Below are 23,985 nucleotides of genomic sequence, written 5' to 3'. Positions count from 1 at the left end.
TGAGTGCCACACTTCTTCATCCAACCTAGCTCACCTTTAGAGGTCCTTTGATGCTTTCATCGTTGACCTCAGCTGTGGACAGATCTGATTTAAAGGTCACCTGAAGTAGAAGAGGGAGATCAAGAAGACACTCAGCAAAATGAATGGAGAATCAATTCTGAACAGTCAAAATACAACATCCTTTCATAGTCAACATTTCCGTTGCTTTGATATAACAGTGACTGTGATGGACTCTACATGGCTAAAAAGCATAACAGTTTGACGTAGAATTGTAGTAAAGACGACTGTGTCATTTCACAGACAGTGCGAGTTTGAGAATTGCAGATTTTAACTCTAAATGTCAAACCTCCCTACCATCCACCCCTATGCAGCCTCTGCTAAGTGAGCCACAGTCGATCATAATCCGATCATGCATCTGTTAACACTGAGACCAAAAGGTGCAAAAAAAATCTGTTGGACAGACTCAAATGTCAATAATATTTCACACCAATCGGACTCCATCCCCTCCCACTTGTACTCATCTGTTTTCTGTAATTCCCTTATGTCATTTTTCAATGTAAAAATCAAACAGCAGCAACTTCCTACTTTCTCCTGCCTTAGTCCATTCTCACCGCCTCCCGCGTCCTACCTGTCCACTCACTAAGTTTTGCTCTGCTTTGCGCCATGGACATTTAAAAAATAATACGTCGCTCCAAGCCATCCACTTGCCAATTTGACCCACTCCCTACTGTTCTGATAAAAGATAGCTTCCCATCCCTGGTTCCCCTCAAACATCATCCACTGATCTCTCTCTCCTGGTATTGTTCCATCATTCAAAACTGAAGTCATAATCCCAATACTGAAAAAATCTGGTTCAGATCCAAATAATTTCCTTGTTCATAGCCTCGTCACTTCCCGCCTGGATTATTGCAACTCTCTCCTGTTTGGTCTCCCCCACGTCACAAAAAAAAACACCTACAGTTTCTCCAGAACTTTGCCACCCGTATTATCACAAGGACCCCCTCTACTCAGCAAACCACTCCAGCCCTACAATAACTTCACTGGCTTCCTGCCCAATACCGCATCCAATATAAAATACCGATTGGCACCTTCTAGGCCATCAATAACCTCACCCTGCCATATCTTGCTGACCTTCTTCGCATTGGTATACCCTCCCGCTCTCTCAGATCTTCATCCTCCATCCACCTCACCGTCCCTTCTGCCCATCTGTCCACCGCTCTACCCTCCGTCTTTGGAACTCACTAATAACCTGACCTCTGAAATACAGATTCAGTAACCCTATTTAAACCCAAACTGAAAATACACCTATTCCGGACTGCCTATTCATTTTAACATTTCATCTCATTATTATTTGAGATTTTAATTGATGTTTTCTGTTGTTATTTTTATTGTATTTCTTTTAACTATGTTTGTACGGAGACCTTGAGTGGCTTGAAAGGCACCTATAGATAAAATTATTATTATTAAATGAACGGACTGTGATACAGTTGTTGCTCATCTGAATCCTTACAAACTGCATCTAATAAATATGACTTTATAATTCGCAGAAGCTACTTAATCATATATCTCACTAGATTCTAGTTCAAACGCTGGAGGTTTTAGTTCAAAGCAAGTTCATAAGATCTAATTACTGATATGATCTTATGAAACTTCAAAAACTCTCGGACCAACTACTTTCAAATTTTAGCATTTTTTGTCTCGACTACATCACTGCTCTACTAATGCAATTGTACCGTGGTGCAACACAGCAACAAAAACATGTCAGAGTCACCTGTAGAGACACTTTCATGTGTTTAGGTTCATTTTGGTCACTTTTTGCATTGCCAAATAAATTTTACAACGTGGACTGCAAAATTTGTTCAATGAGAATGGACAGCCAGACATACAAGATAGAACGCGGTTTGTCATTTGACGACCCACTCTGCCCGTAAATATCTATAAATTTATTAGCTTTTATTATTTTTTATGATGGGAAGGGAGGGGAGAATTATGCCAATAATTCTTGAATGTTGCTTTGATGAGAATCCATACCCTGATAACCACAAAATGATCTAAATTTTCAAAATCCATCTATGAAAATAAACGTTTTTTTTAATCCAATCTCAGTTAACTCCAATTTCTATCCCCCCAAATATACGATGTAACAGCAGGAAAAGGAGCTAAGGCATCAAAAAAAAAGTTTAATTTAAAAATAATTTACATTCAGCATGTTCAAGTTTAGTTTTCAACCAAGCACAAAAGTTTTGATTAATGAGGGAAATTTCACTTGGGGAATTGTTTCATTTATATTCTCATCCAAAGTCCAGAAAGGAAAATGTTCATGAGATGTGGATTAAGTTAATATAACTAAATTCAGTGAATTCCTATTCCATGACATGCCTACTGATAATGGCTCAAGAAGTAGCACAATAAATATGGCCCCTAAGTTTGGCGCAGTGCTGTAGGGTCTGTCCGTGCTCATCGTGTGTGTACTTATCATTTCACAGTAGGTAAAATCAGGGTTGGGATAATTGACTTTTCACAAATCTTCAAGTGCAGAGCAGAATCATAAAAATGAATGTCACAAATCTTTCACTCAAATCACTCAAAGGACCTCATGCCAGATGCTGCAAGATCAACTCGTTGGAGTAGAATATTCAGATGCATCCTTACATGTTTATGAAACACACTGACTTTATATCAAATCAAAAACAACCCTTGTAATCAGCCAGTTAACATGCAAACCCTCATACAGGTATATGCACAGTTACTGCCTTATTTGTTTCTTTTTACACCAGTGTTTTGACCACAAGCATTGAGGTGTGCAGGGAGACCCATCCATCCATCTATTTTCTACACTGTTTATACTCACTGTGGTCACGGGTATGCTGGAGCCTATCCCAGCTAACTGTGGGCAGGAGGCAGGGTACACCCTGAACTGGTTGTGGGCCAATCGCAGGGCAAATAAAAAACAAACAACCATTTGCACTCACACTCATACCTAGGGACAATTTAGAGTCTTCAATTAACCAACCATGCATGTTTTTGGGATGTGGGAGGAAACCGGAGTACCCGGCACGGCCCGGGGAGAACATGCAAACGCCACACAGGTGAGGCCGGATTTGAACCCGGGTCCTCAGAACTGTGAGGCGGACATGCTAACCAGTCGTCCACCGTGCCACCTGCAGGGAGACCCATTTGAACAAATTTTCTTTATCGAATATGAACAGCCAATTTAAGCTTGCACATTTTTGTATTAATTCTGTAAAAAGGCATGTCAGATGGTAGTAAACACAAATCCCACTTATTTTCAAATACACATTAAGTCCCATCTTTAAACCAATGAAAAAAGTGATTTACATAATGTGCACAGACTGTAAGGTAAAACACATGACACTCACATTCACATACCAACCTGAACACAACCAAAAGTAACTGCAGGACACTTACAGTATTGTTGTTAGGAACATGTGAAGACAGCATAATGAAAATAAGTCCAGCAGTTAAAAACACTTACTCTTGTCCTAATGTTCCAGTGCTGCAGATTCGAGCAGCTAACAGCATCATAATAGGGGACATCATGCCATTAACTTCATACAGTTTGTATGCATAAATAAGTATTGCATGATTACTATAAGAACATAGTAAGCTACTGACTGCATGGGCAGCAAACTATTTGTGTCTGGAACAGTTGGCGCTCTGATAGTTGCTGCCAAGTAGTATAATCCAGTGTGCCTCCATTGCTGCCTGGGGCAGCCGTGGCCCAATGGTTAAGATCATCGCCTGCCACCGTGCGGGACCTAGGTTCAAAACCCCGACTGGACCATCCGCCAACATCCCCCGGACTCACGGCTGTGTTGTCCTTGAGCAAGACACTGATACCCCGAAATGCTCCCCGGGTGCTTCAGCTGCCCCCTGCTCCAGTGTGTTCCACTAATGTGTATGTGTTCACTGTGATGGGTTAAGTGCAGAGAACAAATTTCATGTGCATGCATGTTCGTGACAATAAAAGATGATTCTTCTTCTTCTTCTTTTAAGAGACAAGCGAGCTGCCCCTCCTCTATTATATTAACCAGATGCTCAGCCCTACTGGGGAATGATACAGTACAGTGCGTATGTTGCATAGCCTTCATCAGCAAAGCATGAACCCAATGGGGAAACAACATTGGGGCTGTCATACTGTGAGGAGGGTATGGATAAGATGGATGCCTGAGGCCTTAATCGGTACCTGGTGGGCTCGACTAGACCCTGCATCTGTGTGAGCTTGGCCCCGGGATGGTGCTCCAACAACTATGATGATGGACTGCTACTAGCAACCTCAGGTGGTGCTTCACCATGCAAGTGAAACAGCTGGATTTTTGTCGACGTTCAGCACACATCTTACAATTATTCTTCATTATTCCAGTATGAAAACTTCACCATAAATCATCCAAAATAACAAAGTTATCCATCAGTGTTTGTATAACGTACCTAATTTGTGACTCAAATTGGGATTCGAGTGGCCATGGAAAAGCAATCATCACTCACATCAGAAAGTATTTCTTAGATTATCATACAACTTACTTTATTATGACAGGCGCTACAACTGCCTTTACTTCAGAAAATACAAAATATTTCATAATTTTTTGCCTGTGTTTATGACCAATGTCATTTTGACTTTGAATGCGCATAGATTTTGCACGATAGTAGTTCGTTCTTGCAGTTGAGTTGATCGTGGATCACGGATGCAAATAACGAGATGATGACCTCCGCGGAATAAGGAATCCAATAGCAGAACCCGAGAACCTGCATGCATCTTCATGGCAGCAACACAACCGAAGCCAGAAAGGAGGCGACTGCACCAGAATGAACGGGAGAAAGTGGAGCAGAATCCAACACCGCGTAGCAGATGACGAGAGCTAGCCGGTTAGCCGGCCAGCTAGCTAGCTAGAAAGGTGGCAGCTGATCCTAGACAACAAGGATTTACGGTACCGATTGGTGCAAAATCAACCCGGGTTCTACCATTGGCCACCGAACAGCGAGGGATCCTGGTTAAAGTAAGCCATTTTAAACTTCATTACAGAGAAGCGGCAGCCGAAACGTGCCAGCATACTCTCTTTCTGGTTCAATAGATTCTTTTCAAATTATCAAATTGGATTTTTGAGTCATTGGACTATGGCATGTCTTTATTTCGGAATAGTACAACGTGTAACGATTCAATTCTGACTCAACACAAATAACATACAGTATCAGGATTTAGAGGGCTAGTCCGCGGCCTAGCTTACCTTAGCCTTGACGAGACGTTTGGCCGTCTTAATCTTGGCCTCGCAAAAAGCCCCTCGGTACTTGGCACTCACATCAGTCCCTACTGTCAAGTAAGGCGGCTCCTCCAGAGTCTGAGGGAAACAAAGAAAACAACACAAGAGAAAAAGGTAAATCCAACACACATTTTTGAATATTCAGCTTAGTGACATGGGTATTCTTAAAACTCAGGTAGGAGAGCACGCATACATGCAGCTTTGCTCATTTAAAGCCAGCAATACAAAACCCATCCTAGCTCTGTGATTCATCCATGAAAAATTGTGGATATTTGAAAAGAAGCCACAGAGGAAGCAAGTAAAAAGGCTACAACATTACTGTTTTGAGACTACAAAAGGAGAACCTCATTGTAAAGCAACCCACTACCATTCAATCATCACAACATGATTATCTCCTACATTGAAAGGTCGATGCAGAGAAAACACTATGAGTGGGTGAAGGAAGATGATGCTTGTCTTGTGGACACCGCTGTTTTCGGGGGCTGAACATTGATAGAGGGGCATGCACTTGGCCAATTTTTCTAACACCTTTTAATGTTAGAATTCCTTGTTGTCACTTTGGAAATAATCACTATGCCACACAAAAAAACATGGAAATATAAATGAATCTGCAATGATGCCTCTGTTATTTGTAAATGTTGTATTACTGTACATAAGGTATTGAGCTGTCTACAGGGCATTTTAAGTCAAGTGTCTGTCCAGTAATACATACAGTGTAACATTTCGGTGCCTGCCCTATCTGCTTGATATACACTGAGCAAAAATATAAACGCAACACTTTTGTTTTTGCTCCCATTTTTCGTGAGCTGCACTCCAAGAGCTAAAACCTTTTCTACATACACAAAAGGCCATTTCCCTCAAATATTGTGGGGCAGTGGGGTTATGGCAGGGGCAGGCGTATGTTATGGCCAACGAACACAGGTGCATTTTATTGATGGCATTTTGAATGCACAGAGATATCGTGAGGCCCATTGTTGTGCCATTCATCCACGACCATTACCTCATGTTGCAGCATGATAATTCAGGACCCCATGTTGCAAGGATCTGTACACAATTCCTGGAAGATGAAAACCTCCCGTTCTTGCATGGCCAGCATACTCCCCGGACATGTAAGCCATTGAGCATATTTGGGATGCTGTAGATCGGCGTATATGACAGCGTGTTCCAGTTCCTGCCAATATCCAGCAACTTCGCACAGACATTGAAGAGGAGTGGACCAAGATTGCACAGGCCACAATCAACAACCTGATCAACTCTATGCGAAGGAGATGTGTTGCACTGCGTGAGGCAAATGGTGGTCACACCAGATACTGACTGGTTTTCTGACCCCCCCCTCCCCAGACCCCACAATAAAGCAAAACTGCACATTTCAGAGTGGCCTTTTATTGTGGCCAGCCTAAGGCACCCCTGTGCAATAATAATGCTGTCTAATCAGCATCTTGATATTAACTTAGCTCCTAGGATCATTGGGACACACAAACCTCTACACCACGATAAGGTGACGGCTTTCAGGAGGTTTTTCTTTTTCATTTTTCACACTAAATATATTTCCAGAGGTGCCATTGACATTAAATTTGCATCAGATGTTGGGAACAACACAAGTAATCCATACATACAGAAGAAAGTAGAACAAATAACAGCAGAAATTAATTTGTGTGTAATAATGTGGCATGGCACGGTGAGCGACTGGTTAGAGCATCTGCCTCACAGTTTTGAGGACCAGGGTTCAATGCCCGGGCCCTGCCTGTGTGGAGTTTGCATGCCTGCATGGGTTTTCTCCGGGCACCTAAAGCGGTTTCTCCCACATCCCAAAAACATGCATGGCAACTCTAAATTGCCCGTAGGTCTGAATGTGAGTGCGGATGGTTGTTTGTATGTGCCCTGCGATTGGCTGGCAACCAGTTCAAGGTGTACCCCGCTCACCACGCAATACCCTATTGCTGGGGGGGAAATGCATTTCAAAGCTCGTTTAAGTTTGCTGAACAACATTTGGACAAGTCAGTTAAATACTGGGAGAATATGGCCTGGTCTGATGAGAGCAACATTGAACTCTTTGGATGCCATAATGCACAGCACGTTTGGAGGAGAAATGGCACTGCACATCACCCTAAAAACACCATACCAATAGTGATGTTCGGAGGTGGGAACATGATGGTGTGGGGCTGCTTTTCAGCAAATGGTACTGGTAAATTTCACATTTTTTAAGGAAGGATGAATGGGCAAATGTACTGAGACATTCTTGACAAAAATCTGCTGCCATCTACGAGGATGATGAAAATGAAATGAGGGTGGACATTTCAGCACGATAATGATCCAAAACATACTGCCAAGGAAACTCTCAATTGGTTTCAAAGGAAAAAAATAAAGCTGCTAGAATGGCCTAGCCAATCACCTGACTTGAATCAAATTGAAAATCTATGGAAAGAACTGAAACTCAAGCTCCATAAAAGAAGCCCACGGAACCTTCAAGATGTTGAAGACTTCTGTGGAATGGGCCAAAATCACACCAGAGCAATGCATGCGACCAGTTTCTCCATACAGGAGGCGTCTTGAACCTGTCATTGTAAACAGAGGCTTTTCTACAAAGTATTAAATAAATACCAGTTGGAATGTTCAATACTTTTTCCCTATTTCATTTCACATTATTACACAACTGAATTTCTGAGCTTATTTGTTCTACTTTCTTTGTATGTATGGATTACTTGTGTTGTTCCCAACGTCTGGTGAAATGTTCATGTCAATAGCACCTTTGGAAATATATTTAGTGAGAAAAATGGTGACGTGTTAAATACTTATTTCAGCCGCTATATCCTCACTAGGGTGGGCTGGAGCCTCTCGTACTCTCCGGACTGTTGGGCAGCAATACTTGAATCAGTATATGATGATTGTCAGCCACAGATTTAATCGCTTGATAATGGTGAGCTCTTCCAGCAGACACATCTGAGCTGAAAACTGCCTTGTATAAATGGCCACTTAGTCGCCACACCTTATGCTGTTTTATAAAAAAAGAATTTCATTGAAAATCTGTTCAACAAGCACATGGTGAATATGACCGCACTTACTATTGACAGTTTCTATTAGCGCAAGCTTTGATTTGTGCTTTGCTCGTTAATTATTTATCCGACCCGAATTTTGAAGGCAGCAGACACTGAAATTTTGAAAAAAATTAAAACAACAGGGGCCAAGCTCAGCCAATATTCCTACGATCCATCAACTGAAACACCCAACTTTTATTGCAAACAAAAAGGAAACATTTGTTCACAAGTTGATGGAATGCATCTCCTCTGTTAAGTTGGCCACAAGGCATACACATTCATAGCATAACAGGGTGTCCGCTTTCAGAGTACCCTAGTGCCTTTTATACTCAATGCTCAAATAAACACCACATCTGTCTGCCCACAGCACCAGCTACTCTATCAAACATCAGGTTTACATGACACAGAGGACATTTCCAGTGGCTAGTTCACTCGCTTCTCAGCTACGGGTGTAACACAAGGCTGGTGCCAGGTCCCAGTACATGCAGTACTTTCACTCCTCTCCTTTGGCTTGAGGCACTGTTCTTTCCTAAGTCTTGGTAGTGCTACATAGTCAGAAAGGACAGTTTGGGATTGTCACAACGGTGGCCACCAAACCTCCACATCATAACAGGGCAAAAGTCACAAAAGAACATTGAGGCCTGCACGTCTGCAAACATAGAGGATACCTTACCACATTCAATGTATGAAAAAAATGATTCAAATCTTTAATAGGATTTTCATTCAGCCTAAACAGCTCCTTACATTGAACAAAATGAAAGACACAATTCTGAATATGTTCAGACAGACTTAATTCTAACTTATACTGTGTTAAAGCTCAAACTACAAGACCTGCTCCCACCTACGATACTGGAGGGAAAAATATGCGGTCTTCATCATTAGCCATTTTTGTATCTGCATGCTAAAGCCAGAGTAATGCAACAGCAACAATACAGTCAAACATTGTTGGCCCTTTACCAATGATGTGGAAAACAATCTGCAGGCACAAAGGCTAGATTAAACACATCCACAAATGGGACTCGGCATGAGGTGATGAAAAACAAGACAGACTGACATGGAAACTAAACCCTGCAGTGAAAAAAACATGTATAGTGTAACGTTGGTTAAATCACGTCTGTAAGAAAATAAATTGTGACGACTGAAATGAGAATCAGATCATTCAGTAGTAGTAATACCAGTACACACATCACGATAATTAACTTGAATATCCTTGTCTGACGGACAAAATTGGCATTTGTATTTGGTACCTTTTCAGTATTTAACCCTGTCATATCAGACAATGCTCCTGCTACATACAGTATGGCAGATTTTGAAAACCATTCATTCTTCCCCAAGAAGATCCCTGTATGAGGGATTCTGGTGACAGCGAAATTAGTGCACTTTCTTGTCAGTAGTGATTCTCATAACTAAAAAAATGTAATAAGAAACTAAGTGGAAATGAGCTGCTGCTTCATACAATCTTTAGATAAAATTGACTTCATTTGCCTTTATAAATGGAAATCAAAATATGACCCAATTGAATAATCAGGGAGGAGTTACACCTGTTCTTGCAGGCTGTTAGAATGAAGGCCAGCCGCCATATTACAAATACCCAAGTGCTCAACTGCAGTAATATAATCTCCCTCTCTCCCCCCCCCCCTCTCTCTCTCTCTCTCTCTCTCTCTCTCTCTCTCTCTCTCTCTCTCTCTCATGATTCCAGTTGTCTCTGTATTGCTGTCCAATTCAAGAATGATTCCAGTTGTCTTAACTTAACATAAAGTCATCTCGTTGCACACTGCTTTTGTCGACCATCTATCACACATTTTATCATCACAGTCATGTGGACATCTGATCTAATGTATCAATATTTGAGTAAATCACCATCACCACACTTGGATGAGGACACATTAGATTCTAAATCTTGAAGCACATTTTTGGAAATGTCATGATGCTGAAAATACGTGTAAATGTAAAACACACAAAAATGGTCAACTAACACACAGAGGATTAATTTAATTAATGTATTGTACGGCCACTGGTCACTGTTGCCCTTCAAGCCTAATAAAATAAACTAGATTGATTATTGCGATACCTCACATAGCCTCAGTCTGGATTTAGAGAGAAGGTTCTAGTGCCCAATCAGAATTTATTGTCGATAGCCAATTTTTTAGACTGTCTATTTACGTGTATATTTCAAGTGACAGATTAATGATATGGCTGTGTTTACAGTGACAAAACTCATTAAACAAACCACGTGAAGATGCTAAAATGATACTTAAATAATTCCACAAGTTTCAACATCGGGCAGTGACACTACTAGAGGTGATGATACAATGCTGATTAAGCCATTCAGCTCCTCTAACATCTTGCTGTATTTTTCAGTATTTTATTTTTCATATTTGGTGAATACGGTTTTCATTTACAATGCTGGCGCACTTGGTACTGTACCGAGAATGAAGTCACGGAAATGACATACAGGAAATTTTACCAAACATTCGGTGGAGCGCGGCTCCTTGTCTCCCATTTGTAAAAAGCTACCTATTAACATATTGTTTATCGTTTTTGTAGAAGAAAATAATCATAAGGATCTCTGGTTTAATTTATTCTAAATTAAATATGTTTGATAGATTTTTTTAAAAACGTCTTTCCAAGGTGCCTGACATAAAATACACGCACCGAACAATGCATGCAAAAAAACGTAGCAATAATAGGGAATGACTCACTCTGCCTGCTTTGCACTGCCTGGGATATTTCTGGCTGATAACAGGCTTCGATGATCTGCCGCGAACAAAATTCACACATCCTTCCGAGGACCCCTTAACTGCCCAACAAAGTGCCTGACATAAAAAAAACTAAGTTCATATCGCGCGAGCTAGGGCTGAGAAAAAAAAGTTGGCTTAACTCGGCTAGGTCGACTACAAAATTTGGTTGACGCAAAATTTCTGCCTCCACGCTCCGCTACAAATATGTTCGTGCAGCCGTCCATGTTTTCCACACGGACGGACGACGTCTTGCAGACAATGCATTGTTGGGATAATGGTGAAAGTGCGGGATCATCATATTAAATTAAAAAGGGGTACAAATAAAGTCCTATGTAATTACTACAAAGTGGAGGAGGAATACAACTTCTACTGTGGTCCAACATCCAAACCGAAAACATCGGACACCAGCTCGAAGAACTTAAGATAACGTTTGTTTTTTTACCCTACCATTGGTAGTTAGAACGTACTGTATGGTGTAATATGAGGACGAGACGCGCCAAGCTAGCATCATATCAGATCATTACTGAATTATTCAATGAATTATTCGGCGGCACGGTGGACGACTGGTTAGCGCGTCAGCCTCACAGTTCTGAGGACCCGGGTTCAATCCCTGGCCCCGCCTGTGTGGAGTTTGCATGTTCTCCCCGTGCCTGTGTGGGTTTTCTCCGGGTACTCTGGTTTCCTCCCATATCCCAAAAACATGCATTAATTGGAGACTCTAAATTGCCCATAGGCATGACTGTGAGTGCGAATGGTTGTTTGTTCGTATGTGCCCTGCGATTGGCTGGCAACCAGTTCAGGGTGTACCCCGCCTCCTGCCCGATGACAGCTGGGATAGGCTCCAGCACGCCCGCGACCCTAGTGAGGAGAAGCGGCTCAGAAAATGGATGGATGGATGGCTCAGAAAATGGATGGATGGATGAATTATTCGATAGGTTAATTGATTCTAAAAATATTCGATCGTGACAGCCCTAGCCCTAGCAATGCATGCACAAAACGCAGCAATAATAGGGAAATTTAAAATATTGCCTCTCCCGAAGAAGCCATCTTTTTCCCCTACTTGCTGTCCTTCAAAACAGAATAAAACAGTTGTAGAGTGTTGTAGAATCATCGCATAGAAGGGGCCACCTACAGTACGTCATATCGAAGCGACTATTCTGTTGTAATAATGAATTCCAGCGTAGGGGATGACAGAATTGAAATACAGTAATTAAATACCATTTGCCTTGGCTAACTCCCCCAACCCCACCGCTCCAATACCCGCTGACCCCCTTTGATTTAATAGAAGGTAACAGATCTGCAATTGTTTAGTTTATTTAATCATCAACTCACCGCCAAATTTAAAAAGTAATTACCCCCCACCCCCTCTCTGTTAAAGCATGAATTAATTGTGGCTAATCACCACTTTTGGTTAATTTTCAATGATAATACCCAAGCCTGATTATCTCCAGACCTGTTCAATCAAAAAATCATTTAAACAGATTCTGTCCGGACAAAATCACCTAAAAGATCTAAAAAAGCTGCAACAAAATGGCACGATCCAAGGAAATTTTAGAACAGTCGAGAAATAAAGTAACTTACATCTATCAGTCTAGAAAGGGTTACAAAAGCCATTTCTAAAGCTTTAGGATTCCAGCGAACCATAGGGAGAGCCATTATCCTCACACTGAGAAAACGTGGAACAGTGGTGAACCTTCCCAGGACAAAGATTACGCCAAGAGAACGGCAATGAATCATCCAGGAGGCCACAAAGGAACTCAAGACAACCTCTAAAGAACTGCAGGCCTCGTTTGCCTCAGTTAAGGTCACTTCATGACACAACAATAAGGAAGAGACTGCGCAAAAATGGCATCCATGGCAGAGTTCCAAGGCCAAAATCACTGCTGACCAAAAAGAACATAAAGGCCCGCCTTATGCCTGGATCAGACTACAAGACAAATTTGGTCTTTCCCAATTGCACTATGTCAGACTATTGCCATCAAATCTTGCCGTTTTTCGGGCAGGCAGCGCCAACACTACATGACATTTACTCCGACAGCACCGTATGCCGTCTTTTACGATCAGCATTTCAGAAAAAGAACATCATACGATCAGACAAACATGGTGTTGGTAGTGTCATGGTCTTTGTGTCAGACAAACATGGTGTTGGTAGTGTCATGGTCTTTGGCTACTTTGCTCTTTCAGGACCTGGACAAACTTGCTGGGATTGATGGAACCGTGAATTCTGCTCTTTAGTAAATCCTGAAGCAGAGTGTTCAGCAGTCAGTTTGTGACTTCAAGCTGAAAGCGCACTTGAGTTCTGCAGCAGGATAACGATCCAAAACACAACAGCAAGTCAACTTCTGAATGGCTTAAAAAAACAAAATGAAGGTTTTGGGCTGGCCTAGTCAAAGTCCAGACTTGGATCTGACTGAAATGGAGTGGCATGACCTTAAAAGGCCGTTCATTTTCGAACTCCCTCCATTTTTGCTGAATTTAAACAATTCTCCAAGGAACAGTGGGCCAAAATATCTCCACTGATTGGTGAAAGTCTCGTTGCCAGTTTTTGAAAAAGCTCGATTTCAGTTGTTGCTGCTGATGATGGCCCAACCAGTTATTCGGTTTAGGGGACCATTACTTTTTCACACATGGCCAGGTAACTGAATACTTTTGTTTTCTTAATAAATGAAATCACCATTAAGAAACAGCATTTTATGTTCACTTGTATTATATTTGATGATCGTAAACAAAGTGGGGAAACTATGCAAAAATATAAGAATTTGAGAAGGGGGCAATACTTTTTCACGGCACTGTAAAGGTGTTTATGCTTGCACTGTTGTTTGGATTTAAATCAAGTAATTTTGATGTGTTTGTGTTGTATCGGCAAACAGAGGTGTAAATACTTGTGCTATGAACGAATGATTGCCAATTAATTCGCGAAAAACTAATCCTAAATCATAATTAATTAATGAAAGCACGTATTTTCTTCTGACAGGAGCTCCAATGAAGTGAAGCCATGCGGCAACTTGCAACCCAAAAAAACTTGCGACCAAGACTTAACCACGGGGCAATAGACAGTTTTCAAATAATCAAATTGTACTTTTTATTTGTTGGACAATGACAAGTATTTAATAGTACAAGGATGATTCAATTGTGATATGCTATTCATTAGTTACTGTCAATACGAATAGCGATTGGGGATTTACACGGCGAGTCGGAGCTCTAGTAAATACGTCACCAATCAGTATTTTTCAATGACGCCAAGCTTGCATTAACAAAGTACTTCTCGTGTATAATGCGCACCCTTAAAGTTGACCTAAAAATTCTGGAAAACCCTTCTACCTGTGTACATTGCATTTTTACAATGCATGATTTTGCTTCTACCCATATGATCAAAACATGAAGTATTATTCTGAAGTTAAGCACTTTATTTAAACACGTAATACTTTTTATTTACTTGCTCTTATTTTGAAATTCACAGCCCTACTTTTATTTAGTAAATAAGAAAACACACAGTTGTGCTCATATGTTTGACTACACAGGCCGAATTTGTAAGATGTGTACAATTGTTTAAAGAAAACATGAAGGACCAGGCGAAACACATTTAATTTTATTTTAATGGGATTCAAATTAAACTGTCAAGCATTTTAGAAAAGCATTATTATTCAACAAAAATTAACCATAAAGAAATTAATGATGGTTGTTGTTCAGTCATAAGTTGTATTTAAAAAAATAATAATTCACAAATTCTCCCTTGGTATGTAAACTTATGAGCATATATGTATATATATGCAGTCATATATACGCATCATATTGGAATGAAAGTGTAGGCTACAACCTTTTCATAACCTCTAGTGGGCGGTGGCATATTGGAATGAAAGTGTACATCTTTTTCATAACCTCTACACCTATGTATAATGCGCTCTATTGACTTTTGACATGTTCGTCACACTTAAATGTTTCTCATCATCAAACAAATTTAGAAAAACATCCCCGGACCATCACCTTGCCACCACCACACTTTATGGTGTTCTTTTTTTGTAATACGTTGTTACTTTAAAACCAGATTGGGACGACACGTCAACACCCCTTACCTCTTGCTGGCTGTGTCGTGGGCAGACACGACAGTTGTTTACATTTCCAGGATGCCATGTCATGTCAAATGAATGTTACTATTATAAATTCTTTTTTGTAGTACATTGTAGTGAAGTGTGTTTTCTTTGAATTTATTTGAAGTCTGATGGATGACTAGCGATGGGCGAGCTCGTCATAAGGAGACGTTTACCAACAATTCCCAAAACATGAATGGTATTTACATTGATAAAAACATGACTGTCATTAGTATGAATATCGATAATTATGCTCACTTACATTTATGTACTTCCTTGTCCGTTCCGCCGTCTTGTAAGCAAACCGAGTGCCATACCCCTCGGTTTCAAGTGGAGAGACTATTGTTCAAGTAAGCTCCCCAACCACACTTGATTTCAAGGGCTATACACCCCTTTGTCTTAGCCCTTACCCTAGATATTGGGACGTGCATGTGCAAAACCAAGAGCTAAAACGGAGAGGAAGGTCTAAGGATTGGGATTGGCGCGAATTCTAATACTCACTTTACCCATTAGCTCCCTTCTCTTTTAGGGATTCACTGTCATCGTAATCATATTAGAAATAAAGCTGCAGCTTTAACAATAAAACCAAAAATGTAAACTCACACAAGCTATAGTAAATTTCAGCCACATTCACACAAACAGTAGACCCCAAGTGGTGCTCAAGCACCTGCCCTTTTGCCCCAGATGAAAAAAGTGCCCTTTTTGCTGCAGCCCATTTTTTTTTCTTCATCTCATTTCGTTTGGCTGCTCAGTTGTGAGTTAGCTATGCTTAGCATCCATAACAAGGCCCATTTACCACTCCAGCCTGCAATTAGCAAGCTAACAATGGCTACACCCCGAAAATGCGTCTTTGCTGGATTCCTCAATTTACAGAACAACTCTGTGATGTTTTTCTAAGCGGCCAAAAAAGTAGGAAAATAATTTGTAAAAAGCGATGGGTTGACTTTTTAAAGACAAACGCAGATGGCGAGCTGAAAAGCAACACCACCAGCCGACTCTGCAGTGCATATTTTACGACGGATAGTTTTGTAAACTTTTACCAGAGACAACATGGCTTCGTGGGTAACTTGATACTAGTGAATGGGGCGGTGCCGACTGTCTAACTCCCTGGGCTTCCTCCTACCAGGTGTCATCAGGTGGCGTGTTTGGCTGTGACATTATGTCACCAACAACGAGGGTAAGTTGACTTGTCTGCTTATTTTTATGATTATTGTCCACAATAACCATTCAATTTTGAAGTTGAGCCTCCTAACGTGATTTTACATTGTATAAGCTATCACCCCCTCAGTATGTTTGATTCTTTTTGGCGCATCCATTCGACACGCGCACAGTGTCTGAGAGAGGTGACCCTTATTATTCAAGTTTTGAAACCTGATTTCATATACCGTACTTAGCGATTTGTTTTATTCATTCAAATTTGGCAGGCTTGTTTACATTACTCTTCTCTGTGGTGTGACGAATGTACATGCCATTTTTGGGCCTGCTTAGCACCACTTTAAAAATATATATTTGAGGGGGATTTATTTGAGTCCTTGGTAGAATTGTACATATACTCCCACCTTAATTTATGTGGGGTAATTAGCGGCACTTTAAACACTGTCAGGTGTGTGCTGACCCCTATTTAACAGGAGTTTAAACGTGACTGCTTCAATCTGAATACAGCCAGATCCACGTTTAAAAGAGGGTGTGTGCACTTGTGCAACCATGTTATCTCAGTTGTTTGTTTTTCAAACCTAACATTTGAACAGGGGTGTGTAGATTTTTTACTATAGCTACCATTCACCTCCTTTGTTAATAGTTGTTTTATTAACTATGTTTACAGAAAGAAACACGTAAGTTAAATACTACTGTTTTTTCTTCATAGTAATTTTGCCGGTGGGTGCCCATTTTTTGGCTTGAGCACCTGCCCCCAAAAATGTCTGTGCATGAGCTTGATAAATTTATTAAAGAGGACATATTTTCCCAAAACAACTTTTTTTAGTACTTGAGATTTAATATTGTCTCTATGGTGCCTCAGTAAAGGTGAAATATGAATTGAAATCATCCGAGCATTCCTGAGTTCCAGACGTTTTTCTGCAGATGACTGAAATCAGGTCATTTGAATTTGTCAAGCTTGTCTACGTAAGAGCGCCGCCTTTCTTTTCCTCTACCGAGGAAGCACTGTCATCATAACAAACACGTGTGCTCTTCTACACGGACGCAACCAATCAGAAGAAAGGGGGCGGTGTTAGCCAAATACGGACAAAGTGGATACAAAACTGGGTCGAACAGAATTAGCTGTCAGAGTGGCCTTTTCTGGACACTCGTATGACAAAATCAAGGTGTTTTTTTTAATGAAATTGCCACTTTTATACTACAGTCCATGTTAGAGAGTCACTCTATGGCAGTCTAAATAGCCAAAATACAGGACCTTTTATAAAGGCCAATAAGAGATCAATATATTAACAACGACCAGAGAAGTAATTTACAGTTACCCCATATGCTCAGAGTATGCAGGTGAGTTTTAAATTTTATGAGAACATTAGATTTTTCACCCTACAAAGGTTTTTGTTGTTGTGACTTTTGTCTTGTCCCATCAGGGGTCAGCACAGAGTTATTCTCATTTTTTGTTTGGCACAGTTTTTACAACAGATGCCGTTGCTGATACTACCCACCAGTTTTTTTTTAAATCTTGGTTTAGGACTAGAACCCATGCCATTTGCACCAAAGGAAGCAGCATGTACCATTACACTACCAGTGCTAACACTTTACAAGGCTGCTTGAAAAAATTCTAGGTTACACTCAAAACGATTTTGGTTAGATAAAAGGACTCATTGGACTGAAACAATAACATTTAACAATATGTGTAAACCTAGAAAAAATAACTGCAGTATTTTGATTCAAATAACTATAATGAGATTGAATTGCTTGATGATGCGTGATGCTTTTACAGTAAGCAGAACAAAGAGAACATGTAAGAGGCAAGCAGGAGGAAAGACTTACAGTGCCTCTCATTCTAGCACATAAAATAATCCTGCTGTGAATCACCTCTTTGTGCACAGCAAACCAAGTGACCGGTGTTTCAGCAGAAGCATGGAAAATGCTGAAACAGTTTTGATGAGAAACTAAAATAACAATCAAAATTGGGTCGATTGACTTTTGTACTTCTCCTGCAAAGCTGCAAACAGGAAGATGAACTTAAACATTATATATTTTAATGAATAACTGTATGTGAGAATAAGGTTTTAAATTTAAAAAAAAAAAAGAATACTTGTTTTCACTCAATTTAATATTCAGTTAACCCTCTGGTTCAATTCAACAATGGCTCAAGCATGAGGGAAACTGTAAGTAGAATGATCATTTTGCAAGCACCAACATGAGTGAATTATATACACAAGTCTACATAAAACCTCATTATGAATCTCTGAGAGCATGCTCAATCTCCTGCTCCAAGTATTTTCTTTTCTTTAGGTTTTGCAGAGAATGAATGAGACTTACTATGTTGGGCTGTTGCACAGTCAGTGATGGAAGATTTCATTTTTACTGTGCTCATTGACGAAAAACTAAATGAACGCACGTGTGATTTACGAGTGACATCAATGAGTGAAACTTGAAGTTCAAGTAAAATCTAAGCCACACACACTGATAATATCCATTCATCCATTTTCTATACCGGTGTTTCCCGACCTTTATTTACCCAATATACCCATTTTACAGATTACAGCACAAGACGACAAATATACTGTACTTCGATAATACACATCATAGTAATGATGATCTTATCTTCGTTAACTCAAAATTGGACTTGCACAGCGTGGAATCTGGGCCTGTTTAGTTGAAAATAAAGCTGATATGTTCACAGGAAAGCATAACTTATTCTGTTATATGAATGGCAACAGTTGGATACAAAGCATTCTATTTCATCCCTGGTGACCGCCATATTCCCTTTGCGCATGCACAGTTCAAGTATGCATACCAAAAAAGTCACGTGTGACTTCCCCCAGTGACCCGTAACAAGTATAAGTTCCGGTGTCACACGGGATCAGTTCCTCTTTTCTTCTCGCGTGCCGTTTCGCATACCCCCAAATCGAGCAACTGAAGAAAATTAGGAATTGTCTATCAGACATAATTTCCCCGTCGCTGGAAGCCTTGTGACTGTTAAGTCGGAGCTGCAACGCTTTGTCCTCCAAAGGCTGCAATGATGATTTGGTTTGTGTTGAGAAATAGTTTGACGCCGCAGTGGAGTCTCTTTTGTTTGAGACCTGGTGTGGTAGAACTACTCTCTAACCTGTCCCAATGAAACTAAGGTAAGTTGTTGACCCTATCTGTTCTTCGGAATGGAATTGTACTGCACCATCGCACGTGTTGCGGCGTAACTATTGATTATCCAATTTAGCCTGGTGTTACCGCCCAGGCAACTTGCCTCTGTTTGTTTCACCTTGTTTTTGCTGGCAAAGGCAACGTTCGCATCTCTCAGCGCTGCAACTTCTCAAAGCGAGCCGCCGATGTGGTGTCCCCGCACTGCTGGGTTTATAACTTTGAACGGTGGCCTTTGCTGGTGACTGTAGTGTCAGTGCCCCTTCTGCCAGCATAGGTCATTGCGTTTTTTCATTGTGAGACGCTTGCGGTATATAGTTACCACGCGTGCCACAATGCAACTGTTGTTTGTCGATCCAGTTAGTCTGGCTGTTGCGTCTAGGCTGCTTGTCTCTATGACTGGCTCTGTTCATCCCACCTCCGCTGGTGTGATCATAGATGTGAACACTAGGGCGCCAGCATGGCGGCTGTGTTGGGAAGGTTGCCGTTCCCATGGAATGCAATGACTAGACACTGAAAATAAGTTGGAACTTGCTTGTTTTTTAACCGATTTTCATGAGGGTTGCTGTTCTGTCAATGCCGACGCGTATGCTATTAATAGACAACTTTTGAAAATACAGAGTGCAAAAAACAATGCATATCTGTGGGTGTGATTGTCACCGCACATCCTGCTGTATAGCTATTGACTATCCGGTCGGCCTGGGATTAGCAGTCAGGCTTCCTAACCCTGCCTTGCTTGTTTATCCCATCTCTACGGGCTTTGGGTGGCATTCGTTCACCTTACGTCAGCTTTGAGACACTTCTTGCTTTCTGTTCGGTGGGGTTTATTGGCTTTTGTTCATGGCCTTCGCTGGTGAGGGCGACGTTCGCGTGCCCTCACCCAGACTGCGGCGTTGCGTTTCTCATAGTGAACTGCAGGTAGAGTTGTTCCCACCCGTGTCGCAGAGTAGCTATTCATTAGCCTAGTGTTGGCGCTAAGGCTGCTTGACTCTACCATGTTTTTTTATCCCACCTGTATTGGCTTTAGATGGCGTTTGCGCACCTTTTCCCAGCTCAGTTGACTCTCATTGTCTGTTCGGTGGACTTCTTTATTATGGATTCATGACCTTTGATTGCGTGGGCGACGTTCGAACGCCCTCTCCAAGCTTACGCCGTTGCGGCCTTTTACAGTGAGCCACAGATAGACTAGTTACCGCAGGTGCCGCAAAGTGGTTGTTTCAAAGGAGGCTCCTAGTGCATGTGCCGCTGAGTGGCTGTTGAATGACTGTCCGTTTTGCCTAAAGTTGGCACCCGAGTTAATCAACTCTGACTCATCTTCATGATTCCACATCTGCTGGGCTTAGTCGGCCACTTCCCTGCCTTATTGGCATTGATTGTCCGTTCGGTTAATTAATTTATGCATTTATTTGTGGCCTTTGCTGGTGATGGCAGGGTTCGCACCTCCTCTCCCAGCTTACGCTGTTGTTGCTACGCTAAGTGAGCCGCTGGTGCTAGCGTATGTTGAATAAGTGGCATCTGTGCCCCCTTCCCTCAGCTTACGCGGGCTTTTTGGTTGCCACATCAGTGTTTACCATTGCCTTCGCGTGCTGTGCATGTTGTTGGCACTGGCGCTGGTGCTGCGTGTCTCTCGTTTGTTGATTAGGTGGTCTCCGCCCCCCTTTCCTCAGCTTACACGATGTTATTTGTCGCTCTAACACTACTGGTCTTGTGTTGGGCGTAAACTGCTTCTGCTGCGCGCCCAACATCTGCTAGAGTTGCCCAACTCTGCTGTGTATGCGGCGTGTGCACCCCCCTCCCTCAGTTTTCTCGCATACGGGGTCCTATATGGCCATTCACAACGGAAGACTCTCACTGTTGTGTTGCCTTTGGTGCCCTCCTTGAGGCCACTGGTGGCCATGGCTTCTGTCCAGGATGCCTCGGTCCTGACCTTCTTGGTGAGAGTTTTTCTGGAGATCAGCGCATGGATGACGGTTGCATGCCTCCCTCTAGGCGGCTGCCTTCTTTTCAGCTGTGACGATCGAGATGGCGTTGTGAGGCTGCCAATGCATCAGGCACCTCTCGGATGGTGAGGACTGGGGCACAGCCCGCATCTGAGATGGAGTGTCTTCATGCAATATTGATTGGGAGGAGGTCCCTCCTGGAAGAGTCACCATACTGCTTCCGCAGTTGTGACAGTCCCCCCAGCCCGTGCCAGTGTTTGCTCAGGATGATGATGCCATCTCTCTGGCCGCTTTAGCGTCTCGATTATGGGTCGGATTAGCTATCTTCAACTCGGAGCTTCTCCGTTTTGCCTGCATGGGTCAACATTGGTGGTTACCTGTTGTGGGTTGTTGAGTGTGTGTGTGTGTGTGTGTGTGGGGGGGGGGGGGGGGGGGTCACTTTTTTGGTATGCATACTCAAACTGCGTATGCGAGAGAGGAATATTCAGTGCTTTCACCACTGCCTTCTGGCGGTCATTCGGGATTCATAGAACCATACTTACATACGTAACTTTCATTATTGTACTGTCTTGCCATATAATTGAAGAACATTTGATTGTTCTAACTTTCAATATATATTGCTGGCATAGATTTATGAGCCAAGATATATTTGTATAAAAATAGTTTTCAGACAAATTGCACAATTTCCTGCAGCGCCCCTGATGATCACTCATGGCACCCTGGTCGGTAATCACTGTTCTATACTGTTTATCCTCATTCGCGTCGTGGAAACATCCAGCTTTAACATATGGCTAACCTGTTCAACCTCACTCCTGGCTGGCTCGCCATAAAAAGGAATGATGTAACACCGGTGTGTAACACTTCAACATTGTAAATCAGGTTCAACTCAGGAAGCGAGGGATGGGTTAGTTATAAGTTGAACACATAATTTTTTTTCCCAACAACAAAAAATAAACAATCACAATTTAAATTTTAATTCTAATTATATAATATAAGGGGTGGCAGAGTGGACGACTGGTTAGAGCGTCTGCCTCACAGTTCTGAGGACCGGGTTCAATCAACGGCCCCGCCTGTGTGTGAGTTTGCATGTCCTCCCCGTGCCTGTGTGGGTTTTCTCCGGGCACTCCGGTTCCCTCCCACGTCCCAAAAACATGCATGGTACGTTAATTGACGACTAAATTGCCCGTCGCTGTGAATGTAAGTGCCAATGGTTGTTTGTTTGTATGTGCCCTGTGATTGGCTGGCAACCAGTTCAGGGTGTACCCCGCCTGCTGCCCGATGATAGCTGGGATAGAGTCCAGCACGCCCGCAACCCTAGTGAGCGAAGCGGCTCAGAAAATGGATGGATGGATGGATATATAATATAAACAACCTTAAATTGTCCCTTCACAGCTTACCACTGTCTCATTTCGAAGTTTGTTCGTTTGTCAATGTGTAATGTGTGTGTGCTACCGGGTAGAATGTATATGTGATGTATGCATTTTTTTTCTGCGCATTTAGAGCTTATCTTAGTCCAGGTAGGAATCTCCAGGAAGATGGTGAAGATGATGATGAAGATTTACAATCCTCTAACCCTGCCTTGCCTCAGACAAAGACCCTGGACAGAATCAACGCTGTCTGCACAATGTAGAGCCAGCACTCCAAAAAAAAAATCTGCCATAGCAGAATTAAAATTAATTATCAATCATCATTTACTGATCCATCATCAGTTACTGTACAGTATTATATTTATCGTTTCTCTTAACTCAGGTGTAACTTCAAATACTGATACATAAAAGTAATGATAAACTATTCAGACATTTAAAACAGTATTCATAAATCACATTACACGAGCTTTTAGACCTCTTTTCATTATTCAATGTTTTATTTCCATTAATCTTTTTCCCATTCACATCACATTTATGCAATTTTTTTCCCATTACCTAAATATGAATTTAAACATATTATTCATACAATGAACTTTCGGAAAACAAAATGTATACAAATCACCAGCATTAGCCCACATTAAGCATATTTTAACCTTTCTACATTAAACAAAACGTCTAGAAATGGCACAGTAAACATTTCTACAACAGCTTTAGATGTGTATTGACTCATTAACATGAAAAACAAAGCAATATTTTCCCAAAAACTATGATCAACTTCTCTTTCTTTTGTCTTGTGGCCTCGCTAGCATCGGGTTAGCTGGAGCATTTCCATCCTAACATGTAACGCTCACGGTACGTATTTGCTGCATAGCACATATCTAAAGTGCCATCTAGTGGCTATTTTAACTCACAATAGTTATCTCAACATATTTCGCAATAGGCACTAATTAGGAATTCAGACATTTAAATGAAAATATACTAATCTGTAGACAATGGTAAATAAACCCAGAGCTGTACTTTTTACAGGGGTTACATCCATCCGCCCTTAATTGGCATGCCTCTCTGCATGTCAACCCCCACTCAAACATCCATAACTGGAATAGTGTAAGGGAAATATGAATAACTTGGTACATTAGAAAATCAAGGGCTTCTGTGAAAACTTGGTTGAGACTATGCATTATGGAGCGCATGCCCAGGGTCAAAGGGTTTCCAAGGGTTTTGTATGACAACCTGTCAGGCTCT

The 23,985-nt window shown here is 41.5% G+C and overlaps 1 protein-coding gene across 2 annotated transcripts in view; it reads right to left on the bottom strand.

The window, feature by feature from the left end:
- Window positions 1–23,985, bottom strand: part of arid4b (AT-rich interaction domain 4B) — a 67,048-nt gene that overhangs the window by 31,020 nt on the left and 12,043 nt on the right. For both annotated transcript variants that reach the window (XM_061789017.1, XM_061789018.1), the window contains exons 3-4: window positions 5,244–5,354; window positions 35–100 (exon numbers count right to left, since the gene is read on the bottom strand). In XM_061789017.1, the coding sequence (XP_061645001.1) occupies window positions 35–100; window positions 5,244–5,354 (177 nt within the window). The remainder of the gene's footprint in view (window positions 1–34; window positions 101–5,243; window positions 5,355–23,985) is intronic.

This window comes from Phyllopteryx taeniolatus, chromosome 11, assembly GCF_024500385.1.
Source record: "Phyllopteryx taeniolatus isolate TA_2022b chromosome 11, UOR_Ptae_1.2, whole genome shotgun sequence".
NCBI lineage: Eukaryota > Metazoa > Chordata > Actinopteri > Syngnathiformes > Syngnathidae > Phyllopteryx > Phyllopteryx taeniolatus.
This window is presented reverse-complemented; position numbering and strand designations above follow the sequence as displayed.